The 22,500-nt window shown below is 46.6% G+C and overlaps 1 protein-coding gene across 1 annotated transcript in view; it reads left to right on the forward strand.

Moving 5' to 3' along the window:
- The window catches only part of pappaa (pregnancy-associated plasma protein A, pappalysin 1a), a 90,366-nt gene that overhangs the window by 23,944 nt on the left and 43,922 nt on the right, over positions 1 to 22,500 (forward strand). The window contains exons 7-10 of the mRNA XM_061263518.1: positions 5,858 to 6,359; positions 13,894 to 14,022; positions 14,307 to 14,398; positions 16,861 to 17,057. Of these exons, the coding sequence (XP_061119502.1) occupies positions 5,858 to 6,359; positions 13,894 to 14,022; positions 14,307 to 14,398; positions 16,861 to 17,057 (920 nt within the window). The remainder of the gene's footprint in view (positions 1 to 5,857; positions 6,360 to 13,893; positions 14,023 to 14,306; positions 14,399 to 16,860; positions 17,058 to 22,500) is intronic.

Here is a 22,500-nt window from a genome sequence, read left to right on the forward strand (position 1 = left end):
GCAGTAAGATGTGGATTTGAGGTCCAGACTTGATGATTTCTGCTGTACAGAGCAGTAAGATGTGGATTTGAGGTCCAGACTTGATGATTTCTGCTGTAGAGAGCAGTAAGATGTGGATTTCAGGTCCAGATTTGATGATTTCTGCTGTACAGAGCAGTAAGATGTGGATTTCAGGTCCAGACTTGATGATTTCTGCTGTAGAGAGCAGTAAGATGTGGATTTGAGGTCCAGACTTGATGATTTCTGCTGTACAGAGCAGTAAGATGTGGATTTCAGGTCCAGATTTGATGATTTCTGCTGTAGAGGGCAGTAAGATGTGGATTTCAGGTCCAGATTTGATGATTTCTGCTGTACAGAGCAGTAAGATGTGGATTTCAGGTCCAGACTTGATGATTTCTGCTGTAGAGAGCAGTAAGATGTGGATTTGAGGTCCAGACTTGATGATTTCTGCTGTACAGAGCAGTAAGATGTGGATTTCAGGTCCAGATTTGATGATTTCTGCTGTAGAGGGCAGTAAGATGTGGATTTCAGGTCCAGATTTGATGATTTCTGCTGCTCTCAGTGAGGCGTCTCGGTGTAGTAGGCTCTGTTCGGCCGTGGCTGGGATGGCCGCTGATGAACTGCTAACACTCAGGCCGGCTGGCGGCCCACGGCGTGTTTTTGAGTTGCTCTTGGACGCCGCGGCCCATCTGTCCGTCCGTCAGCAGGTCCTGCGAGGCGTTCGGCGGGGCGGAATGTCGCCGTCGGCAACGACGCCCCGGCGCGGCCACGCTCCATAGAGAGGCTCCGCCCCCTGTCTGCCGGAACGCTCCCAGCCTGGACGCTTTTTAGCGTGTGGTAACTTTTTGCGGTTTTTCTCTGCTGGCTGGTCAAGCTGCTTCGTTTCGCAGAGCAAACTACGCAAATAAGAAATAGAAATAGCAGCAAGAATAAGTCTCCCTTCCCATGGAAATGATTTTTTTCCGCGAATGAACACTGAATTCATGCTGAAATCAGCTGCTATTGCCATATACACTGTGCTGCTGTAGTTCACCATACTGTGAAAGACACGACAGGGCCTATGCAGATTAATATATAATGATGGAACGAGACATTGCAATTGTATAGCTTCATTTGCAACCTCAAGGCACTTTACACTGGGGGGCCCTATTCGTTCACCGACAACCAGCCCAGTACCAGCCAGGTCAGTGGAACGTTCTGGAAAGAAGCAAAAGGAGATAACGTGTGTTCCTTCTGTGGCCTGGCGCCTGTACTGTGGTGTCCCGCAGGACGTGCTCGGCGCTCCGGTAGGTCACACCCCGCTGGCATGCGCATCGCAGAGTCCCATGGCCGCCATCACGGGTCATTCCGGGTCATTCCGGTTCATTCCGGGTCATTCCGGGTCAAACCAGATCAGGTTGTTGCAGCATCCTCTCAGATTTTGTTCAAACCTTGTCTGTATCATCAATGAGTCCCAAGACCAAGGCCTGTTAACTATTTCAGGTAAAATCCTATGTTTTCATATTTTTTTCCAGCCCTTGATACTATTTCATTTTTATAGCCTCAAAAATGCTTTATCTGGGAGCCATGTTTGAAGACAAACATGTTCCCTGTATGTCTAACCCATTAGAAGCTTGTGCTGTATGCAATTTTATTTTTATAATGCCCTAGATTTGGAAAAAAGTGCTAAATTCCTAAACAAGTGTGATATTCAGGGTACGACAAACCCACATTTGTTGCACCAATATGGTAATATAAAATCAGAACCTGGGACAAGTGCACTGAAAACCCGAGAGGGAAGTATAGCTTCAATTGGTAGAGCGATCTCATACTGTAGATAAAAACCTTTCGGAATAATCAGATAACTGGCAAAGTAGCAATACCACAATCGCTAGAACACCACGAACCTACAGCAAAGCAGAAAGTCCTCTCTTAACTGTCAGTAACTTATTGAACTGTTCACATCTGGCTTATGGTATGTTTAATAATATAGTTATGAATACTAAAATAATTAAGCACAAGTGCGATCATTACATAACCACCTCTGACCCAGGGGGAGAGGCACCACTCTGAAAGGCCTCGTTTGCCCCTGCCTGAACTCGATCTTCAGGTGCGACTGGTTGCGTGGCACCTTGCCTCGGTTCGGGACGTAAATAAACGCGATGCAGACCAAATAAAAGGTCTGCTTTACCCCCATTACTCTGCTGCCAATGGGTAACAGCGCTGCCCGCATGAGGTCATCAGCCAAGTGAGGTCATCGTGACCGAAGTGCTTAATTACGCTGAACGACACGCAGAGAGACCGCCAACACAGACGGGATTGTGTCAGTCCGAGAGAGAGCGAGAGAGAGAGAGGGAGGGGGGGCGAGGGAGAGAGAGGGAGGAAGAGAGAGAGAAAGATGGAGGGAGAGAGAGGGAGAGAGAGAGAGCGAGGGGGAAGGGGGAGAGAGGGAGGAGGAGAGAGAAAGATGGAGGGAGAGAGAGAGGGAGGGGGAGAGAGAGATGGGGGAGGGAGAGAGAGAGGGAGGGAGAGAGAGGGAATCATGGAGAGATGGAGAGAGACCGCCAACACAGACGGGATTGTGCCCGTCCGAGGGAGGGAGGGAGAGTGGGATGGAGAGATGGAGAGAGAGATGTCTGGCCTCTCCTGGGCCGGTGGACGTAGCCGGGTGAGGAGCAGACTCGTGCAGAACTAGGTTATTTGTCTGGCAGGAAGAACACTTTTATTCAGCAGTTAAATCTTTACTCCACTCCTGCCTTCCTGTTCTGGAGCTCTTGCCTGACTGCCCACTCAGCCTGTTGGTCATGTGTGTGTGTGTGTGTGTGTGTGTGTGTGTGTGTGTGTGTGCATGTGTATACGTGTGTACATGCTGTGTGTATATGTGTGTGCATGTATGCATGCATGTGTGTGTGTGTGCATGTCCGTGCAGGGATGAGTTCTGTGTGTGTGTGTGTGTCTGTCTGTACGTGTGTGTGTGTGCATGAGTGTGTGAGCATGCATGTACATGTTGTGTGTGCATGTATATGAGTGTGCATGCATATGTGTGTGTGTCTGCACTTGTGTGTATATGTTTGTGTACGTGTGCACGTGTGTGTATATGTGCGTGTGTATGTGTGTGTGTGCATGCACGGGGAGGGCAGGAGCTGTAAGGTCACACAAAGGTCAAGGGTCATGTCGGAGTCAGCAGACGCCTCTCTCATGCCTTATCCCTTCTGATCCCAAACAGGCCTCCATTCATGTGCCTACCTGTCCCCCCCCCCCCCCCCCACCCCAGACCCATATCTCAGAAGCCTGCTTTCCCACACGAGAGCACCTACTGTAGGACTGCTGAATACTCAACTGACTGCAATTAAGCAAGAATTCATCCCAAGGCCTTTCCCCTTACCGTATACTTCCCAGGACCAGAACTTTCCTAGACAGCCTAATACCCCCTTGAGATTAGCCAATCAGCTGAAAGAGCGAGGGCCTGCATTTCTCGGAGAGAGACCTGGTCGCTCTTCTAAAAGCTCCCTGCCTCGCGCCCCCTTTTTGCCTCGGGGGCTACGGCCATAACGTCCAAATGAGAAGCCCTGTTTATCGTCCAGAATGTGCTCTTAATGAAAATTTCAGATGAAGACTCCCCTGACTGTTATTTTCGGAGTTTTGCGGACGAAAGCAGAAATGCGTCGTCTGTGCGGAAGGCTCGCGAGCAAGACGAACGCTCTTCCACAGGAAATGGCCGGTCTGAAGAGGCAGTCTGGCCCGCGAGGGGGTCTGTGTTTGTGTGGCATAACATCACACTCCCCGTGCTTTCAGGAAAGCTGGAAAAATAAACAGAAATAAACAGGCACGGTGGCACAGTGGTTAACACTTATTCCTAGCAAGAAGGACGTCCTGGGTTTGAGTCTCTGGTCATTAGATTAGATTAGATGTATTTATTTGATATGGACATCACGATAACATTGGAAATGTCACCAGATGTACCACTGTATTTAGCGTTTGCAGAGAAACGCTAATTCACAATCCACTCTGCGTGGAGTTTGCATGATCTCCTCGTGTTCGAGTGGGTTTCTCCCACAATCCACAAACGTGTAGCCCAAGATCTACAGGTGAAGATTAGCCTCTCGGGCTAACTCTGACACATTTGCAGAAATGCTAATGTACATTGACCGGGTCAAATAAGATTTTCCAGTTGCCTGGCACGTTTCATCATTTGTGAATTTCAGAGAAGCAAACGGGCATACAACATGCTCAAAATATCTGTCTGGTCAGGAACATAAAGTAGGAATGGATTTTGGTTTGGTTTTTCCAGCTTTTTGTCCCCATAAAGTGGTTTAAGAAGGGTCCTTTGATACAAAGTGTTTTGTGTGGATTGCAGCGTGGTTTTGTAATGTTTGCGCGGAATTTATGCTGGTTTTGCCAGTATGTTTTCTGTGATTGACGCTGATGTTTATAGATGTTGAAGTTGTCCCAGAATATCTTTCAAATTGTATTTAGTTTGCCTCGGCCCTGATTGCATTAGCAAAACCAGCAGCCGTTTTCAAAAATGATAAACATGGATACTCCACTCTTCAAGACAATGAGTGACAGACCACAATATCGGCACTGCAGCCCCCCACAGAGCAAATAAACAAAAACAACAGGCACAGAAAGAGGACAAGGAAAGCTTTGAAGATCTCTTTCCATCTTTCTCTCCTCTCTTTCCTTGCCTGTCTCACACACTCTGACATACAAACATTTGTGTTCACAAACATGCACACACACACACACACACACACACACACACACATACTCTCACGCAAAAACATATATGCACAGGCATACACACTCACAAAAACACAGTCACACACACATGCATACATATACACACACTCTCTCACACACCCACATGCATGCACACATTCACAGACACACACACACACACACACACACAAGCACACATACACACACTCACACACACACACTTATGCATGCACACACACTCACACACACACATATACACATACATACACACACACACACTCACACACACATATACACATATACGCACACACACACACTCTCTGTGTCCTGGGAACTGAACTCAGTTGATTCAACACTGGATTCTTGTACACAGCCCAGAGCTGAGGTTAGAATGGCCGTGGTGGTTGCCAGTTTGGAGCCGCTCTATAGAGAAGTGTTTGGGCCTTTCAACGCGCCTGATGGATGCTGTGTGTGTACGTCACTGTGAGCAGGGAGGGTGAGCGTCTCTCCTCTCCAGACACTGGCTGACGGGCTGCTGACAGGCCAGCTCAGGGCCGTGGGGCCCCAGCGGGATGGGGGACCCTCCTGCCAGTGCCACTTCTCCTGTAAAACAGGGCTCATCTACTTTATTTTATTTTATTCTATTGTAGTTTTATTTCAGTTACACTACAAATAAAGAGCAGTCACGGACATGTATTTTCACTGGGCCAAGCTTGGAACAGTGTAGTGGGACTGCCATGCCATCTGGAATTCATATTCAGTAAATTATTAATTCACACTCTTTTCCTGCTCCCCTGCATGCCTTTCATACCCTCAGCTGGGACTGGAGCCCACAACCTTGGGGTTACAAGTCCCATTCCCTAACTATTGTGCCACACTGCTGCTTAGGGTCACAGTGGTGTCATAATGCTCTGTATAGCTTAGTGTGATGTCACAATTACATTAACATTAATCGCATTTGCCAGAAACTCTTATCCAGAGCGACTTACAGTTGTATTCCCCAATGTGACATCACTGTGACACAAATGTCACAATGCTCTATATACCCCACTGTGACATTGCTGTAACACTGATGTTACAATAGGATGTAAACCCTACTGTGACGTCACTGTGGCACTGTGACATCACAGCAGGGTGTGTGCGTTTCCCCTCACAGGTCCTCCGGACGTGGAGCAGGCCTGTGAGCCCAGCGTTCGCACCTGGAGCCCCAACGCCGGGGCAGAGCCAAGCAGCGTGGGGTCTCCGCCCTGCCCCCAGCAGGGCTGCATGCTGCAGCTGGAGTTTGCCCACCCCCTGGTCCCCGATTCGCTCACGGCCTGGGTCACCTTCTTCTCCTCCGAGGACACGGCCCCGCCCGCCCTGCACGACGTGGTGCTGCTGACGGTGTCCGGGGGCAACGTGTCGCTGGGCCCCAGCGCGCTGTTCTGCGACACGCCGCTCACCCTGCAGCTGGACGTGAAGGACCAGGTGTACGGCGTGCAGTTCTACACGGCCGAGCAGCACCTGGAGATCGATGCCACGCTGCTCTCCTCCAAACCAGACTGCCCTCTGTGCAGGGGCTGTGCCCCGCTGCAGTACCACCTCCTGCGCCAGCCCGCCTTCTCCCACGCCCCCCAGGGCCTCCGCCTGCCCGCCACCAGCCGCAGATACCTGGACAGGTAGGCCTCTGGCCCCGCCCTCCTTCAGGCCCCCCCACTTCACCTACAGGCTCCATCTCCCATTTCACCTACAGGCTCCCCCTCCCATTTCACCTACAGGCTCCGCCTCCCATTTCACCTACAGGCTCCGCCTCCCATTTCACCTACAGGCTCCGCTTCCCATTTCACCTACAGGCTCTGCCTCCCACCTCACCTACAGGCTCCATCTCCCATTTCACCTACAGGCTCCGCCTCCCATTTCACCTACAGGCTCCATCTCCCACTTCACCTATAAGTCCTGACCCCCACCTCACCTATAAGCTCCGCCCCCCACCTCACCTACAGACCCCACCCACCTTATCTACAGGCTCTGCCTCCCATATCACCTATAGGCCACACCTCCCACCTTAGCTATAGGCTCCCCCCCACCTACAGGCTCCGCCTCCCACTTCACCTATAGGCCCCGCCCCCCCACCTCACCTATAGGCCCCGCCCACCACCTCACCTGCAGGTTGTTTTATATGCTAATGTTCTTAACTGCCACGTTCTGTCCAGTTCTGGAGGTTCTTTCAGGGTCCGTAGTGCACTAGTGCTTTCAGTCACCTTTTGAGGGGTTTTGGGAAATGGAAATAGACTTGAAAGGACCTTGCGTGAACTCGTGCTGGAATGAGTCTCCAGGTAAAAAAAGATAAAATAACAATCATAGAATAACTACAAATACAAAAATTAGCTGAGTTTGTGACACCTCTTGATCGCAGCTGGCTAATCAAAATCTAAAGCTAAAAAATGAGGGTTTTCCTGGTTTTCCTGGTTTCCCTATGGATAAAGCCCACACTAAAGAGCATATGATTTTACATGCACTTGTGGAAAACCAGAAATGGACTGAAAAAGTAATTGCCATCTGTCTGTCCCTCAGTATTAAGATGGCCACTTGTAAAAAAAAGTTACATTTTTGGTAACTAGTACATGGAAATGGTTTGTGCAGGAAGTTCCAGATTGGCTCGATGATCTGCCGTTTTCCTGGCCCCCTGGTGGGATTGTGTTATCTGCAGTTGGCACAGTTCACACGAGGAGAGGGCTTCTGATAAGCATCCTTTATTTGTGAATGCCTGCCATTGTTTGGGTGATGTTGAGCACTACCTCCGTAGGGGTCAGTGTGTTTCCTGTCCTGCTGCTGTGCATGTGTGTGTGTGTGTATGTGTGTGTGTGTGTGCGTGTCACCAGAGAAGTTGTTTATTCACTTCATTTTGAAATATTTTTGTGGGGTAAGGGGTTTGTGTGGGTTCATATCCATTTATATCACCCCCCTCACCCCCATTCACATTTCTGATAAGAGGGGACCACCCAGAAATGTCCCTGTATAAGCACATGCCCATCCCTCTTTGACAGTCCCACCTCACCCCAACATGCCCCTGCAGTCCCACAATGTTTCTTTATGTCCAGCGTAGTTCTTTCAGACACCAGGGAACACAAACACCCACTGTCCTCTTAAGAACTAAATCATCCCAAGTGTTTCTTCTCTTTTATAAATAGAGAGGCAGGTAGAGGCACAAAAGAGGCGGAATTAGTACTAGAACATTTATAAACTCAATGCAACAACTGCATACTGCAAAAGACACCATGCAAATGCATTTATTTCACATTTCAGTGCAAGACCTAGTACGTTTTCTATTTTAAAAAAAGCAACAGAATAATACAGAAACGATAGGTGGATAGAAACTCAAACGAGAGATAACATACATGAAGCAAAACAAAGCAAGTCAGCAGGGAAGGCTGGCGGATGCACGGGATATTATCTGCCTGAGTGATGTTATTCGGTTGTTCTTGGAGAGGGAGAGGCGGCCGTGGCGGACCCCGCGCTGCCGGGGACGGTTAATGCACTTCCTGAGGAAGTGTGAAAAATGTGCCGGCCCCGAGTCGGAGGGGTTTGTGTTGGAACGGATCGCCTCGGACCCCCGTGAAGCCCCCGGCCAACTGCCCGTCTGTTACACTTCCAGTGGAGAGGGAGGTAGCGAAAGAGTGCGAGAGAGCGGGAAAGAGCGAGAGAGACCTTGGATAGTGGCGCCAGGTTCAGTTTAACAGCACCGAGCAGGGAAGTATGCCGTTAAACCGAAACGTTTGGTTAAGCCATTATCCGCGCTCTTGGATGTTTCTCTGTCTGGTCTACGCGGAGATGCGTATTCACCAGCGGTGGTCTGCGCTGCACATTCAGTCACTTGGAGATGTCGTTTCCACAGGCCACAAATAAAAACAGACAGGTTTATGGACACACAGACTCACATTCAAATGTATCCCAGAGTGCTTCACCATCAAACCCCACCAGCAGTTTGAATAACAACTCCGACCGAGAGGACAAGTCATCCCCGAACTTAAATGTATTGATTTAATGCGTGAAGAGCTAGGAGCTATGCGCATTCATCACAAATAAGAGGAAAGACGAGCCCGAGAAATGTAAGAGTCCTCTTGGTGCCAGATTCAAATGACGAAGCAGCTAAGAGAATATACCTCCTGTTTCGAAAACGTAACTTTTCCCGTACAATTAAACCTGAGTTGTCTGGTTTACATAATGAGTGAAAGTTTTGGATATAGTAAATATATTCGCTTATTAGCCTGAATCATATGCATGAGATGGGCTGGCGTTATTTCCCGTCTAAAACTGGGGTAATTATGATGTCTGAAGTATGGTTGAGCAGGCCAGGTTTCCCAGAATTAGCATGACCCTGAAATGTACAAGAGGGACATGGAAGAATAAAGTTAGAAATCTGAAGAAAATGCAGGGGGTTCGTAGAAAATGGTGGAGTGATGCATGGTGGGTATTTCAAACTGGAGGAACGGCCACGAACAACGTGACCACTCGGTTTTACCGCGGATAAGCGAATGAGCATCCATAAGGAGCAGTAATGGTTGCGTAAAATTCCATATGACTCTTGCTTCTCTCAGCGTAATTGTATACGGTGCTGTTAAACTGTTTGTTAATCGGGTTTACTTGTATTCTTTTTCGTAAGAAATGCATTCTGTAGTTTTTTCTATAGAGCAGAGAGCTCCTGGTTGGAATGAAAGGTAGAGTTCTGTTGCTTTTGGTTAGAGACTTGAAAGCATCTCGCGTGAACTCGCGCTGGAATGAGTCTCCGGGTAAAAAAAGATAAAATAACAATGATACAATAACATACAAATACAAAAAATTAGCTGAGTTCGTGACACCTCTTGACCTGCTAAACGTTTTTTGCTATCTTGACCGACGGAGCGCAGCTGGCTAATCTAAAGCTATATTTCTACCTCTCTTAATATGACAATACCCACGATGACACTTCGGCGATTGCAAGACAGAGCCGGGTATGTTATTTACGTTTGGTGTATGATTTTATAATGGAGAAACAGGGGTGCGCTGTCGCAAGACTCATACACTCATAGGTTTCTTCGAGCTACTACGCAAACAACAGAAAAAAAGCGGATTGACCCCAGTAATTATTGCGGTTGTTGCCAAAGCCGCGGGACGTTCCACAGCGCAAGTACAGCGCGATTAAACACGGCAGCGTCAGTACAGCACCACTTCACCGTGTCCATAAAACGCAAATGGAAAACTAGCCTCCTTTTATAGATCAAGAGCAGCACACATCACGCACAAACGCGCCCAGTTTCATAACACACACATCCTTTAACCCCCTGACACGTTTCAGAGGCGTGATTGAGTGCTCTGTATTATTGATGTTTTATTGGGTTCATGTGATGGTTGCGTTTTCAGCTGTGGCTAAACTCAGCCAGGGCCCTTCTCGTTAGGCGATAATTAGATTGTACTATTATTATTTTGCCACGTATAAAATGTTATGGTTTCCTTACCCATTAGCAAGAGGAGCTCAGCGCTCTGCTGATGGCTGCGATGGAAAGCTGGCCTTGTGTGAACTCAGCATCTGCCATGCTGATGCGGGTTTTGTTATGGGTCTTGGGGCCTATGTTTTGACTTTGGAGTGTCTTTTTGGATCCGAAGATGAGAGTTTCTCAAAATAAAAAAGAACAAAAGAAACCTGCATGGTGTTTATATGTATGTATGTGTGTGTGTGTGAGAGTGCGCGTGTGTGTGTGTGTGTGTGTGTTGGGGTGTGTGTGTGTGTGTGTGTGAAACAAAAGCCACACAACATTCTTTTTAGTTCAGTGCCACAGTTTTGATTTAGTTGGACAGATTCTCTAGGCTTTTTATTTATTTTTATATGTTTACTTCAGTTCAGCAACTCATCTATTGTAATTTGCCAGTAATGTCCTATGACTTCCACCAAGACAGATTGCAGATGTAGACAGATTGCAGATTTCAGTAATTAACCTGGAATCCAGCATGTTGAAAATAGTGCATTTTAATTTAAGTTAATTTCATTGGAAGGGATGACACCCTGCATGAAACTGCCCATTATAAGTATATATGATACAGTATATATATTTAAGTGGTTCTGGACAGTGTTGATCTGAAGCTGGTTTGAGCTGTAGTGTTGATCTGAAGCTGGTTTGAGCTGTAGTGTTGATCTGAAGCTGGTTTGAGCTGTAGTGTTGATCTGAAGCTGGTTTGAGCTGTAGTGTTGATCTGAAGCTGGTTTGAGCTGTAGTGTTGATCTGAAGCTGGTTTGAGCTGTAGTGTTGATCTGAAGCTGGTTTGAGCTGTAGTGTTGATCTGAAGCTGGTTTGTGCTGCAGTGTTGAAGCTGGTTTGTGCTGTAGTGTTGATCTGAAGCTGGTTTGTGCTGTAGTGTTGATCTGAAGCTGGTTTGTGCTGTAGTGTTGATCTGAAGCTGGTTTGTGCTGCAGTGTTGATCTGAAGCTGGGTTGTGCTGTAGTGTTGATCTGAAGCTGGTTTGTGCTGCAGTGTTGATCTGAAGCTGGTTTGTGCTGTAGTGTTGATCTGAAGCTGGTTTGTGCTGTAGTGTTGATCTGAAGCTGGTTTGAGCTGTGCTGTAGTGTTGATCTGAAGCTGGTTTGCGCTGTGTTGATCTGAAGCTGGTTTGTGCTGTAGTGTTGATCTGAAGCTGGTTTGTGCTGCAGTGTTGATCTGAAGCTGGTTTGTGCTGCAGTGTTGATCTGAAGCTGGTTTGTGCTGCAGTGTTGATCTGAAGCTGGTTTGTGCTGTAGTGTTGATCTGAAGCTGGTTTGTGCTGCAGTGTTGATCTGAAGCTGGTTTGTGCTGCAGTGTTGATCTGAAGCTGGTTTGTGCTGTAGTGTTGATCTGAAGCTGGTTTGTGCTTGTGCAGCGCTCGTGCGGATATGCTTAACCTCTGCGGTTTCGGAAGGCTTTTTTTCTCCTCCCCGCTCCATCGCCTCGTCTTATTCTTGGCGCACGGCGTGATGTATTGTGTTTCCCCCAAGCAGTTCCTGACAGCGCTCTGGATATTTGTTTGCGCACGCTCGCATACCTGACCGTCGGCGCGAGGAATGCAGGAAAGAACGGCGTCCCGCCGGCCCGGTGTCTCCCCCGCTACGCCCCTCGACCCCCCCTCGACCCCCCCCGGCCGCCTTCGCACGCGCCTGGGTCAGGTGACCGTCACTCCGACCTCGCGTCGGAGTCCCTCACTCTCCGGGTCTCTGCGGATATCTGTTACAGCGCTCTGGCCCATCTCCCGGGGAAACGGGAATGTGCTCGGAGTCCCTCAGCGGGGGCGTGGAGCCGCGGCGTTCCCGCCAATGCCTCTGTCACCTCCGCTTTACCACAGCCCCCCCCCCGCCTCCAAGTCCCCGAACAAAACAAAATAAAACTTGTGTTTGAGTCCGTGTCTGAACGGCAAGAGCTGGAGGAGAGACAGGATTAACGTTTTAGCAGAAGAATAGCACGGAGGCTTTTGATACAGGATTTATGTTTTGTAATTTCGTCCATGCATGCAGTGTATTTCATATTATTGTTTTGCTTTTTATTGGGGTTTTCTTTCTTGCTGATATCTTGAGTGTGAGGCTTTGGCACTTTAGATCAGGGATACATTTTCAGGCAGCTGTAGTTTATTCAGGTTTTTGTGGTCTTCTTTCAATCAGCTGTCTTTGAGAAGGTGTGTGGATTCTTCAGCCAATCAATGACTTAAATGAACCATGTCAAAAACATCTTGAAAACCAGCAGACACTGCAGCCCTCTTGACCACATCTGTGGTCTCGATAAACCTTTTTGCAAGTTTTTCAGCTTCAAAACTTCTTGATAAAACTTTCTTGTTAAAAAATTGTTGTGTGGGCTGGATTACAAAAAAATACAGGTGAAAAGCCTGAACTTTTTAAGAATATGTTCATATCAAGCATCTCAATCTCACAAGAATGTTTAGTGTTAATTTAACATCAGAGTTTATGCAATTCCAAGAGGGAGAAAATCTACTTTATCACAGTAAAATCTCAATCACGCTTGATTTGAAACTGAGTGTTTTTCTGCTTCAGGGATCTGGTTAGGGAACTGGGCTCGTCTGGGTTTGATTCCCCGCTGGGCCACTGCCTTTGTATATGAGTAAGGTACTTAACCTGAATTACTTTTGTAAATATCCACTTCTTTAAATGGATTGCATGTGAAAGAAGGTAATTTGTCTACGTCTTTCTACAGAAGAGTGTGCGCTGAATGTAGTTTAAATGTATATAATATTAATGAATGGAAAACTTTACACTTGAGGAACATTGTGAGGTATTTTTTATTGATTTATTTTTTACAAAGAGTGCTATTCATGCAATAGTTTACTAGGGTATTGTTACGATGCAGCCCCTAGAGGTGAGCCTAACCTAGTATTGTGTACCAGGGTGTGTGTGTGCGTGTGTGTTTATGTGTGTGTATCTGTGTGTGTGAGCATGTATGTGCGTGTATGTGTCTGTGTGTGTCTGCAAAAGTGTTGGCTTGATGGCAAAACTTGTCGCAGGTACTTTGTCGTCGAAGCACAAATTAGCCTTGGATCCATAAAATGTAGGTGCTCCAAGTACCGGTTCCTAACTGTATGAATGGGTAGTAAAGGCCCTAGGCTTGTTTGAGATCAGACTTGGTGCAGTGCTAGTTACTGTCCTGTGCCAAGATGAGCTGAATATCCTGTTCTGAAAGGAATACTATGCAGGATTTTTACCTTAACTTGCTATGGTGCATTGGCAGTCCCTGTCTCTGCGCACATTTGCCGAATCCATTCTTCTCTCCCTGGATTTATTTCTAAAACGGGGCGTTTCTAGGCACAGCACTCTTTTCTGTGTGGGGAGTGGCCTGTGGGGTCGGATCAGGGTTAGCGTTTTCAGCGGTTTGTAGCTCGCTCGCTACTGCGACAGTGGAGGTGAAGAACCACAAGTACGGCAAAGCCAAATGACACGTTGACAGGCCTTGTTCAAAAACCAGACTCAACCTCGGAATCGCTTTTCCTCCAAGGCGACAGCTAACAAAAAACAGATATAAAAATAATAAACAGCAGAACAACCAAGAACATAATAAAACCGAGGTGAGCTGGCGGGGGTTAAGGGTGGAGAAGGAGACTTCTTTTATTGTAAACATAAGACCACAGCAAGGCTAAAGCTCTTCCATAGTCTGCCCTTAGCGTGTGGCGTTCTTATCCCCCCGTGTCCGTGTGCCTGTGCCACAGGGACGTGGAGCAGGGGGTGGAGTACACCTACCAGGTGGTCACCGTCTCCGGGCGGGGAGAGAGTGAACCCTCGCCCGCGCTCACTCACCAGCTGGGGGTGCACTACTGCGGCGATGGCCGGATCCAAAGGTGAGTACACGTAGCTGGTGGTGGAGGCGAGTTTCCCCCTCAGCACTGTAAAGTGTGAGTGTCTAAAATCACTGTAAAATGCAGTGATCTATCTGGGCGGCTGCACTGTGGCTGCTTCTAAGTAGCTCAGGTGGGTGCTACACTTTGGCGAGTTTCCCCCTCAGCACTGGAAAGCACTGTGAGTCTCTAAAATCACTATGCAAAATGTAATGATTATTCTGGGTGCTGCACTGTGGCTGCTTCTAAGTCGCTAGATCTGGTCTGATGTGATCTTATCTTCTCAGCGTTTCAGGGGAGGAGTGTGATGACATGAATGGCATGAACGGGGACGGTTGTTCCAGCCGGTGCAGGAAGGAGCCGCTCTTCAACTGCGTGGGTAGGTCGGTCTGTCAGCGTCCAAGCAGCCAAACGCAGGGTCGTACGGCCACGGGGCAGATGCAACGCGGATCTGGATCCCATCGAAACCCGTCTCAAACTCCCAACAAATGTCCGTTTTTGTTTTCATAGCTAAATACACAGATTCTGCCAACATCTGTCCTTAAATTTGACTTGATTGGAACGAAAAGCAGGTATTTATTTTCTTTTTCAAACACAGATTGTTGAACGGAATGTGCTTGATTAAGACCAAATTAAGGACAAATGTTGGTGGTTGTCGGTAGTGCTGGTTTCGATGTATATTGCTCTATGTTGGAGTGGCCTCGACAGGACTGTTACGGTTTAACATGTTTACGGAAGATGTCGGACATTAAAACGTTTCTCCGTGTTGTGAAAAGTCTTTGTTAGAGACTGTGTAGTCTGATGAGTGACCGACTGTGAACCCATTAAGCCCGGGTTGTGTAGACCTAGGTCCAGTTCCCTGTCACGGTCCTTCAGCTGTGAATCTCTGCTCTTATCCCATCTCCAACTTTAACCTTCTTTGTTTTATCCCCTCCGAATAAAGAGAATAATATGTACGGAGGGTGGACTGTTTGTTCTCCTTATTTAAAGCAAAAATGGAGTTTGTTTCCACAAAAGACCAAACTTTTAAGTGCTCTTTTTCAGCCTTTTTCTCCAATGATTGTTTTCTCCTGTTTTCATCTGTTCCCCGCTCTTTTAGTCTCACCTGTGTAATTCGGGAAAGGCAAAGAAAAGAAAAGTTATGCCGACATTTGGAATTATTCTGCCGGTGCAGGAAATTGCTGTGTTGTCATCTTGCTCACGTTGTTAATTGTGGCCATTTCCTGCTTGACATATTTCTAGGTCATATGTTTTGTTGTTGTTGGTATTCAGACCTATAATGTGCAAACCTTCTGTCCGTCTGTCTGTTTGCTGGAAGAGGCTGAATGGAGAAGGGGGGCCACCGTGTAATGTTAATGCCCCCCAAAGAATACTTTTAAACCTTTGAAGAGTAGGTTTTTTTTGTATTTTTATTCTTCATTCCAAAGGCTCGTATACACACTCTCCTCTCTCCGCCTATAAAGGTACAAATGCTTGTCACTGGGGCGGTACCCTATAGCGGCATAAAACTGTACCCCGAGCCAGCAGTATATAAATAATCTGTACCTTTTTCCTTGGAAAACATACTCAGTTCTACCCATAGAAAACATTACTGTACTTTACAGGGTAGGAAATTTGATCCTTGACAAACAAAAACATACCTTCACTTTTTTTCTTAGAGTGCACCAAGAACTATAACTATAACGATAACTCTGAATATTTTATTAAACAAATTGTTAAACAACAACTCAAGTGGATGGCGGAGACCCACACCATAACTATAAGAACAAGCAATATCTTTGGGATCACTTTCAGAGCGATTTCTTCCAGTTGTATGAACAATAGAAACACTTCGAACCAATTCAAATCCATCCAAATTTACAGGGCGTCATGTTCAAAAGGGCTATTTACAGAACGTTACTGTTCATCAGTGTGGATGCTCACATCGTTATAGTTATAGTTGTAGTTCTGGGTGGGGATGCTCACATTGTTATGGTTATAGTTATAATTATAGTTTTTGGTGTGAACGCCCTTCAGTCAGCATTCTAGAACTCCACTGGTGATTGTGACATCAGCGTTAGAATGTTCAGTGAAGAACATTCTAATCGCATATTTGCGATGTCACACCTTAAAGGGTTAACGCCGAGACCGCTGTCTGCGGCCATTCCTCGGAACTCCGTGAGGAATTTCTGGAAAATCTATGAGGGCGCATCTCATATTTTCCTCTAAATAAAGCATGTAGATCACAATCTGTCAAGCTCATCAGATACATCTCTATCCCCCGCCTCCCCCCCCCTCTCTCCCTCTCCTTTGAATCCTGTCCCGGCCTCTCCCTGTTGCAGGAAGCAGGCCTGCTGTTTTATTTGTGTTTTTTTATCTCTCTCTTTGTCACGCTAAATAAAGAAGAGAGAGACGCTGGGAGATAAGCAGGAGCCTGGCCGAATCGCTGACCTGGACATAGGGGCACGTCTTGTTTACGACGCGAGCGTTTGCGGTGACTAAGCGCGTTTGGAGATGATTGGCACGGGGAGGGGGGTTGAGGGGTGGGGTGGGGGGTTCGTTGCAGGCTCCAGACGGGCCCCTGTGTGATAGGCGCAGGCCTACCGGGCCCCGATGTGCTTAATGCACTGAGATGCACAGCAGGCCCCCGAGGCTAGCTGGGCTTAAAGCATTGTGGGTAGACAGCTCACAGGCTCCCACCGATTTCCGTAATTCATGCTGGCTTTTGGCCCTGCCCGTAGGTGTGTTTGACAGGCCTGCTACCTATCTGTCTGTCTGTCTGTCTGTATATCTATCTACCTGCCTACCTATACGCTCTGCTGCCATGCCCTGTCATACCCGGGCCCTGTCTCTGTGGTGCAGGGGAGCCCAGCCTGTGCTACTTCTACGACGGGGACGGCGTGTGCGAGGACTTTGAGCGGGAGAGCAGCGTGCGGGACTGCGGCCTCTACACGCCCAGCGGCTTCCTGGACCAGTGGGCCACGGCGGTGGAGGCGTCCCACGAGGAGCGGCTGTACTGCCCCGCCGAGGTCGCCGTGGGTTACCCCGCCGTCACCAAGGTAACGCCCCACCCACCTCCGCCCCCCTCCCACGCTCTCAGAAATTTTGGTGCAAAAAGCGCCTACACAGGTACAATCGCTTGCCGCTGTGGTGGTACACTATACTTACAATTTCACATAAAAACATAACTTATTTAGACCTTTTTTTTTTTTGCTTGTACCCAAAGAGAACATTACTGTACATTCAGGGTACATTTACAAAACTCCACTGTCTCTTTATTTCTGAGAGTGTAGCCACAGTGAAGTGCCCAGGGACCAACTCCGGTTAATGGTGGTGTTCTATCACCATTCTATCACTAACGGTAACAGTGTAAATTCATCACAGAGCCATCTTCAGCAGAGAGCTGGCGGCCTGTAGCGTAGTGGTTAAGGTAAAGGACTGGGACACGCAAGGTCGGTGGTTCTAATCCCGGTGTAGCCACAATAAGATCCACGCAGCCATTGGGCCCTTGAGCAAGGCCCTTAACCCTGCATTGCTCCCGGGGAGGATTGTCTCCTGCTTAGTCTCATCAACTGTATGTCGATCTGGATAAGAGCGTCTGCCAAATGCCAGTAATGTAATGTAAGAGAAGTTGGTGACACAAACAGGCTTTTCATTGGTTGTTTTGAGTTTTGGAGGGAAAAGGGACTCTCATGAACCCTCACGTTTGTAGTCTTCCTAACGGTGGAGGCTGAGGCAGTTTCAATAACATATATAAGCAGCCCTGCGAAAAGTGCGATGACCATTATGTAGATCAGATCTAAGACTGAATTATGTCAGACAAATAAAACAATAAATACATCTAGCTGCCTTTTGGCATTCGGTTGGTTTTCTGAAATATATCTTGCAATTGCAAAATGACTTGAATTTACAATACATCATTTGAGTTCAACAGTTGACTTGTGATGATTATATCTATACACACGCATACGTATTAATTTACTCCATTCACTTTACTCTGTAAAGTGCTGTGCACTTCAAGTCACTTGTAGACAGAGCGTGTGGCACTGGTGAACTGGTCGTCCTGTTTTTCTGTCCTCTTCCTGCATTGGGTTCGCTAAACAGTTTTTGGAAATGGCACATTTGAATTAAGGTTGTTTTTGTTTTTTAGTAATGGCCATGTTTACGGCACAGTCAAGAACACGCAACTTCCCGTAATGCAAAAACCTTTGATGGTGCTTGGAAAATCTTGAACGTATTATCAAATGAATCTTTGGCAACGGGTGTAATGAGAAGAAATCTATTAGTGTGAGCTTGTGTTTACAGTTCTCGTGAATGTAAATGCTCATTCAGTGTGAGGGGAAGTCTCGTTGACATGCTCAGACCAGGAACAGACCCAGCTACTTGGAGAAGAGACAGTGTTTTCATGATGTATGAAAAAAAATATTATTGTAAATGGTAAAATGGTCAATGCCATTTATATACCACCTTTATCCAAAGCGCTGTACAATTGATGTTTCTCATTCACCCATTCACACACTCTCTCATACACACACACACACACAGACACACTCAGTTGCAGCAATTGACTGCCAAGCAAGGCACCTACCAGCTCATCAGGAGCATTTAGGGGTTAGGTGTCTTGCTCAGGGATACTTCAACACACCCAGGGTGGGATCGAACCGGCAACCCAGCAATTAGCTATCCATCAGACTCTCATCCATTACTTATTTTGACTTAAATACGTACAAATACAGATGAATAATAATCCGTCCGAGAATTCTGAATGATTAGATCAAGGTAAGTCAAAGCTGTTATTGTTGCTGTTTCATGGTTTTAAAGGAAAGACATGCCCTATGACTCATTTCTAAATGTCAGGGCACTTTCCGGATTTCAGTAGAGGGATAATATTGTGATGACCGCATTGCGCAAACAGTCTTAGAGCATGCTTATTGTCTGAAACAGATTCTGCCTGTGACACCCAGATGCAAACCAGTGACACTGAAATTTTGTTTGAGAGCATCCTCTAATCATTTACTCATGAAAACATATTGTGGGAAATGTGTCTCAATAATATTCTAAGAGTGTTCTGAACATTCTTAAAATATATGCCAGATTCGCTGAAGCTTCCCGATAATTTTAACAAGTCATCGTAGGATAATAATTCCTGAAGAATAGTGTTTTTTTACGGAGACCAGCTTGTTAACATTCTTACAGCTGTTCTTGTTGCTTCAAAATGGGCACAGGATAGCCAGTAAACTGGAGAAATGTCCCCACGGTGGGAATATTTACCCCCGGTTTCGGGGAATGGGAACCGAAAAAACTTGTGTTGTGTGTTTTCCTCCTGCTCGGTGGAAAGGTGACGCAGGTTGTGCCAGTTCGCTTGGCTCCAGCATTGGGGAGGAAGGGGCCGTTTTGATTCGGGCTGCTGCGGTTACGCCGTTGGGAGATGGGGCTGATGTGAAGCAGGTTTACTGGCCGCTCGCGCTCCGTTCCCGTAACTAACGCCCTTCGCACAGGAAGTTGCAGCGAGGCCAAGACTATAGGAAGCGAACGGACTGGACTTCTCTCCTCTGAGTGGCAACTTTTGTTCACACCTCGTTGTGCCTCTGTATTTCCCTGTTCTCAGATAAACATTTATCTGAAACATAATTATTTCTGTTCACACGATTCGACTTTTCAAAAGAAGGTTTTTGAATTGTCGGAGTGAATTTAATTGAGCGACCGGTGGAAATTACCTTAAGTGAACCGTCATATGGTGTGATGCGAGTTTGAAAAGCAGTGTGCTTTCTGATATCTTGTCATGACACATAAGTCTGATGGTGCATTTCTTCTAGAATTGATTGAGTTATCTGAATAATCCATTTTGAGATTAGATATAATCCCCCCCCCCCCCCAAAATGAAAAAGGGGGAAAAACTTGCGGGAACGAGACGTGACATAAAAGGTCAACCGATTAGACCACCATCACTTTCTCTTTCTGAAAACAACTGCTGCTTTGCACAGCCAGTCATGCAATATGATAATGCACTCCAGAGTGAGTGGAGGTTATTAGAAACAGAAGTGTTTATTTGGGGGAAGCCACAGTCAACTGCATCACATACCCTCACAATGTTTTCATCCTGTTTCATCTCCGTTTTAAAATTCATTGTTGCACTAAGAAAACACGCACACACACACACACACACACACATGCACACACACACGCACACAAACACATGCGCACATGCACACGCAGATGCACACACACACACACACAGACACATGCACACGCACACACTCACACACAGACACACGCACACACAGACACACACATTCACACACACACATATATACACACACACAGACGCACACACGCACACACACACACACACACACACACACATACATACGCACATACATACACACACACAGACACATGCACATGCAGACGCATGCACACACACGCACACAGACGCACGCACACACACACACAGACGCACGCTCACACTCACACACACAGACACACACACACATATACATATACACTCACACACAGACACACACACTCACACACACACATAAACCCACACAGACACACACACTCACTCACACACACACACACACACACACACACACGCACACACACACACACACAGACACACACACACTCACACATACACACACACACACTAACACACATGTTTATTTTCATTTTTTAAATATGGGCAGAACTGTGGATTGAGGGCCTTTGATTTGAGATTCATGGGTTTTTTCTCCAAAGGTGTGGAAGAATGTGGCAGAAAGCTATCACCCTAACTGTGAAAAACGTTGGGAAAACACTTGGTGAAAAAGGAAGAGTTTGGTCTGGAAATGTACCCCCAGCACACAGACAGCAGTGCCATTAGCCTCCAGGGCTAGCTGTTTCTTTTTTTCCTAAATTTAATTTCCTGGTCCAGAAGTGACAGTGTCACCGCTTCCCGCTACTGGAGTCCCCCAAACGAGGAAATCCCAGGGTATTCCGTGCTGAGAGCCTTAAAGAAACAGCAGAGATTGGGTTGACATGCATGCTCTTTCATCCCAGCTTGTGGGTCAGAAAATAACATCTGGTCAAACAGGAAGTGAGAAATTCAGCTCCCGAAGCTGCATACTTGTGTGTTTGCCACATGAATATAGTCTTTGGGGGGGGGGGGGCATGGGCTTCCCCCTTTATAATTCAGTATAAGCACTTAGCTGTGACTTTCTATTCAGTAAAAGCACTTAGCTGTAACTTTCTTTTCAGTAAAAGCACTTAGCTGTGACTTTCTATTCAGTAAAAGCAATTAGCTGTAACTTTCTGTTCAGTAAAAGCACTTAGCTGTAACTTTCTGTTCAGTAAAAGCAATTAGCTGTAACTTTCTATTCAGTAAAAGCACTTAGCTGTAACTTTCTGTTCAGTAAAAGCACTTAGCTGTAACTTTCTGTTCAGTAAAAGCACTTAGCTGTAACTTTCTGTTCACTAAAAGCACTTAGCTGTAACTTTCTATTCGGTAAAAGCACTTAGCTGTAACTTTCTGTTCAGTAAAAGCACTTAGCTGTAACTTTCTATTCGGTAAAAGCACTTAGCTGTGACTTTCTGTTCGGTAAAAGCACTTAGCTGTAACTTTCTGTTCGGTAAAAGCACTTGGCTGTAGCTTTCTGTTCGGTAAAAGCACTTAGCTGTAACTTTCTATTCGGTAAATGCTCTTAGCTGTAACTTTCTGTTCGGTAAAAGCACTTAGCTGTAACTTTCTGTTCGGTAAAAGCACTTCGCTGTAACTTTCTGTTCGGTAAAAGCACTTAGCTGTAACTTTCTATTCGGTAAAAGCACTTACTGTAACTTTCTATTCGGTAAAAGCACTTAGCTGTAACTTTCTGTTCAGTAAAAGCACTTAGCTGTAACTTTCTGTTCAGTAAAAGCACTTAGCTGTAACTTTCTGTTTTTACTACCTTGTGGGGACCAGGACGGTTCACACCGCCGCATGTTCATACGTCAAACTGACTTTTCTTCATCTGAATGTCGTTTCATATGAGAAGCTATATAGATGAGCGAAAGAGTGAGCATTAAACTGCATGAGGGAGGAGAGGCAGGGGGTGGGGGGGGAGTTGAAATGCTGCTACGACACAGCAGGGTGTTAGAGCTGGCAACCCCCGCGGGTTACAGAATGCCCAGATCCCCGTCGTCCGATCCTGACCCGGGAGGAGAGCCGGCCATTTGTCAAACGGCTTAAAATCATCTTTGTTGCTGCATAACGTAGTGGTTCAGCTTAACCCGTTAAGATGCGAGATCGCAAATATCCTCAACTGAACATTCTAATGTTGATATCACTCCTGGTAACTGAAAGCAAAAACACTGATTTGGGTGTTTAAAAAAAATAAAAAAATAAATGTAATTCCAAAAAACATACTCTTCAAAGAGTTAAAAGGTCTCACTTTTTTTGGATGTGAAGCTTTGTGGGCCTACACCAGAGATTTATGGGGACATCGCTCACGTGCCAGGAGAGGGTTTTGACTCGTGAGCTCCTTA

Source organism: Conger conger, chromosome 12, assembly GCF_963514075.1.
Source record: "Conger conger chromosome 12, fConCon1.1, whole genome shotgun sequence".
Taxonomy (NCBI): Eukaryota; Metazoa; Chordata; class Actinopteri; order Anguilliformes; family Congridae; genus Conger; species Conger conger.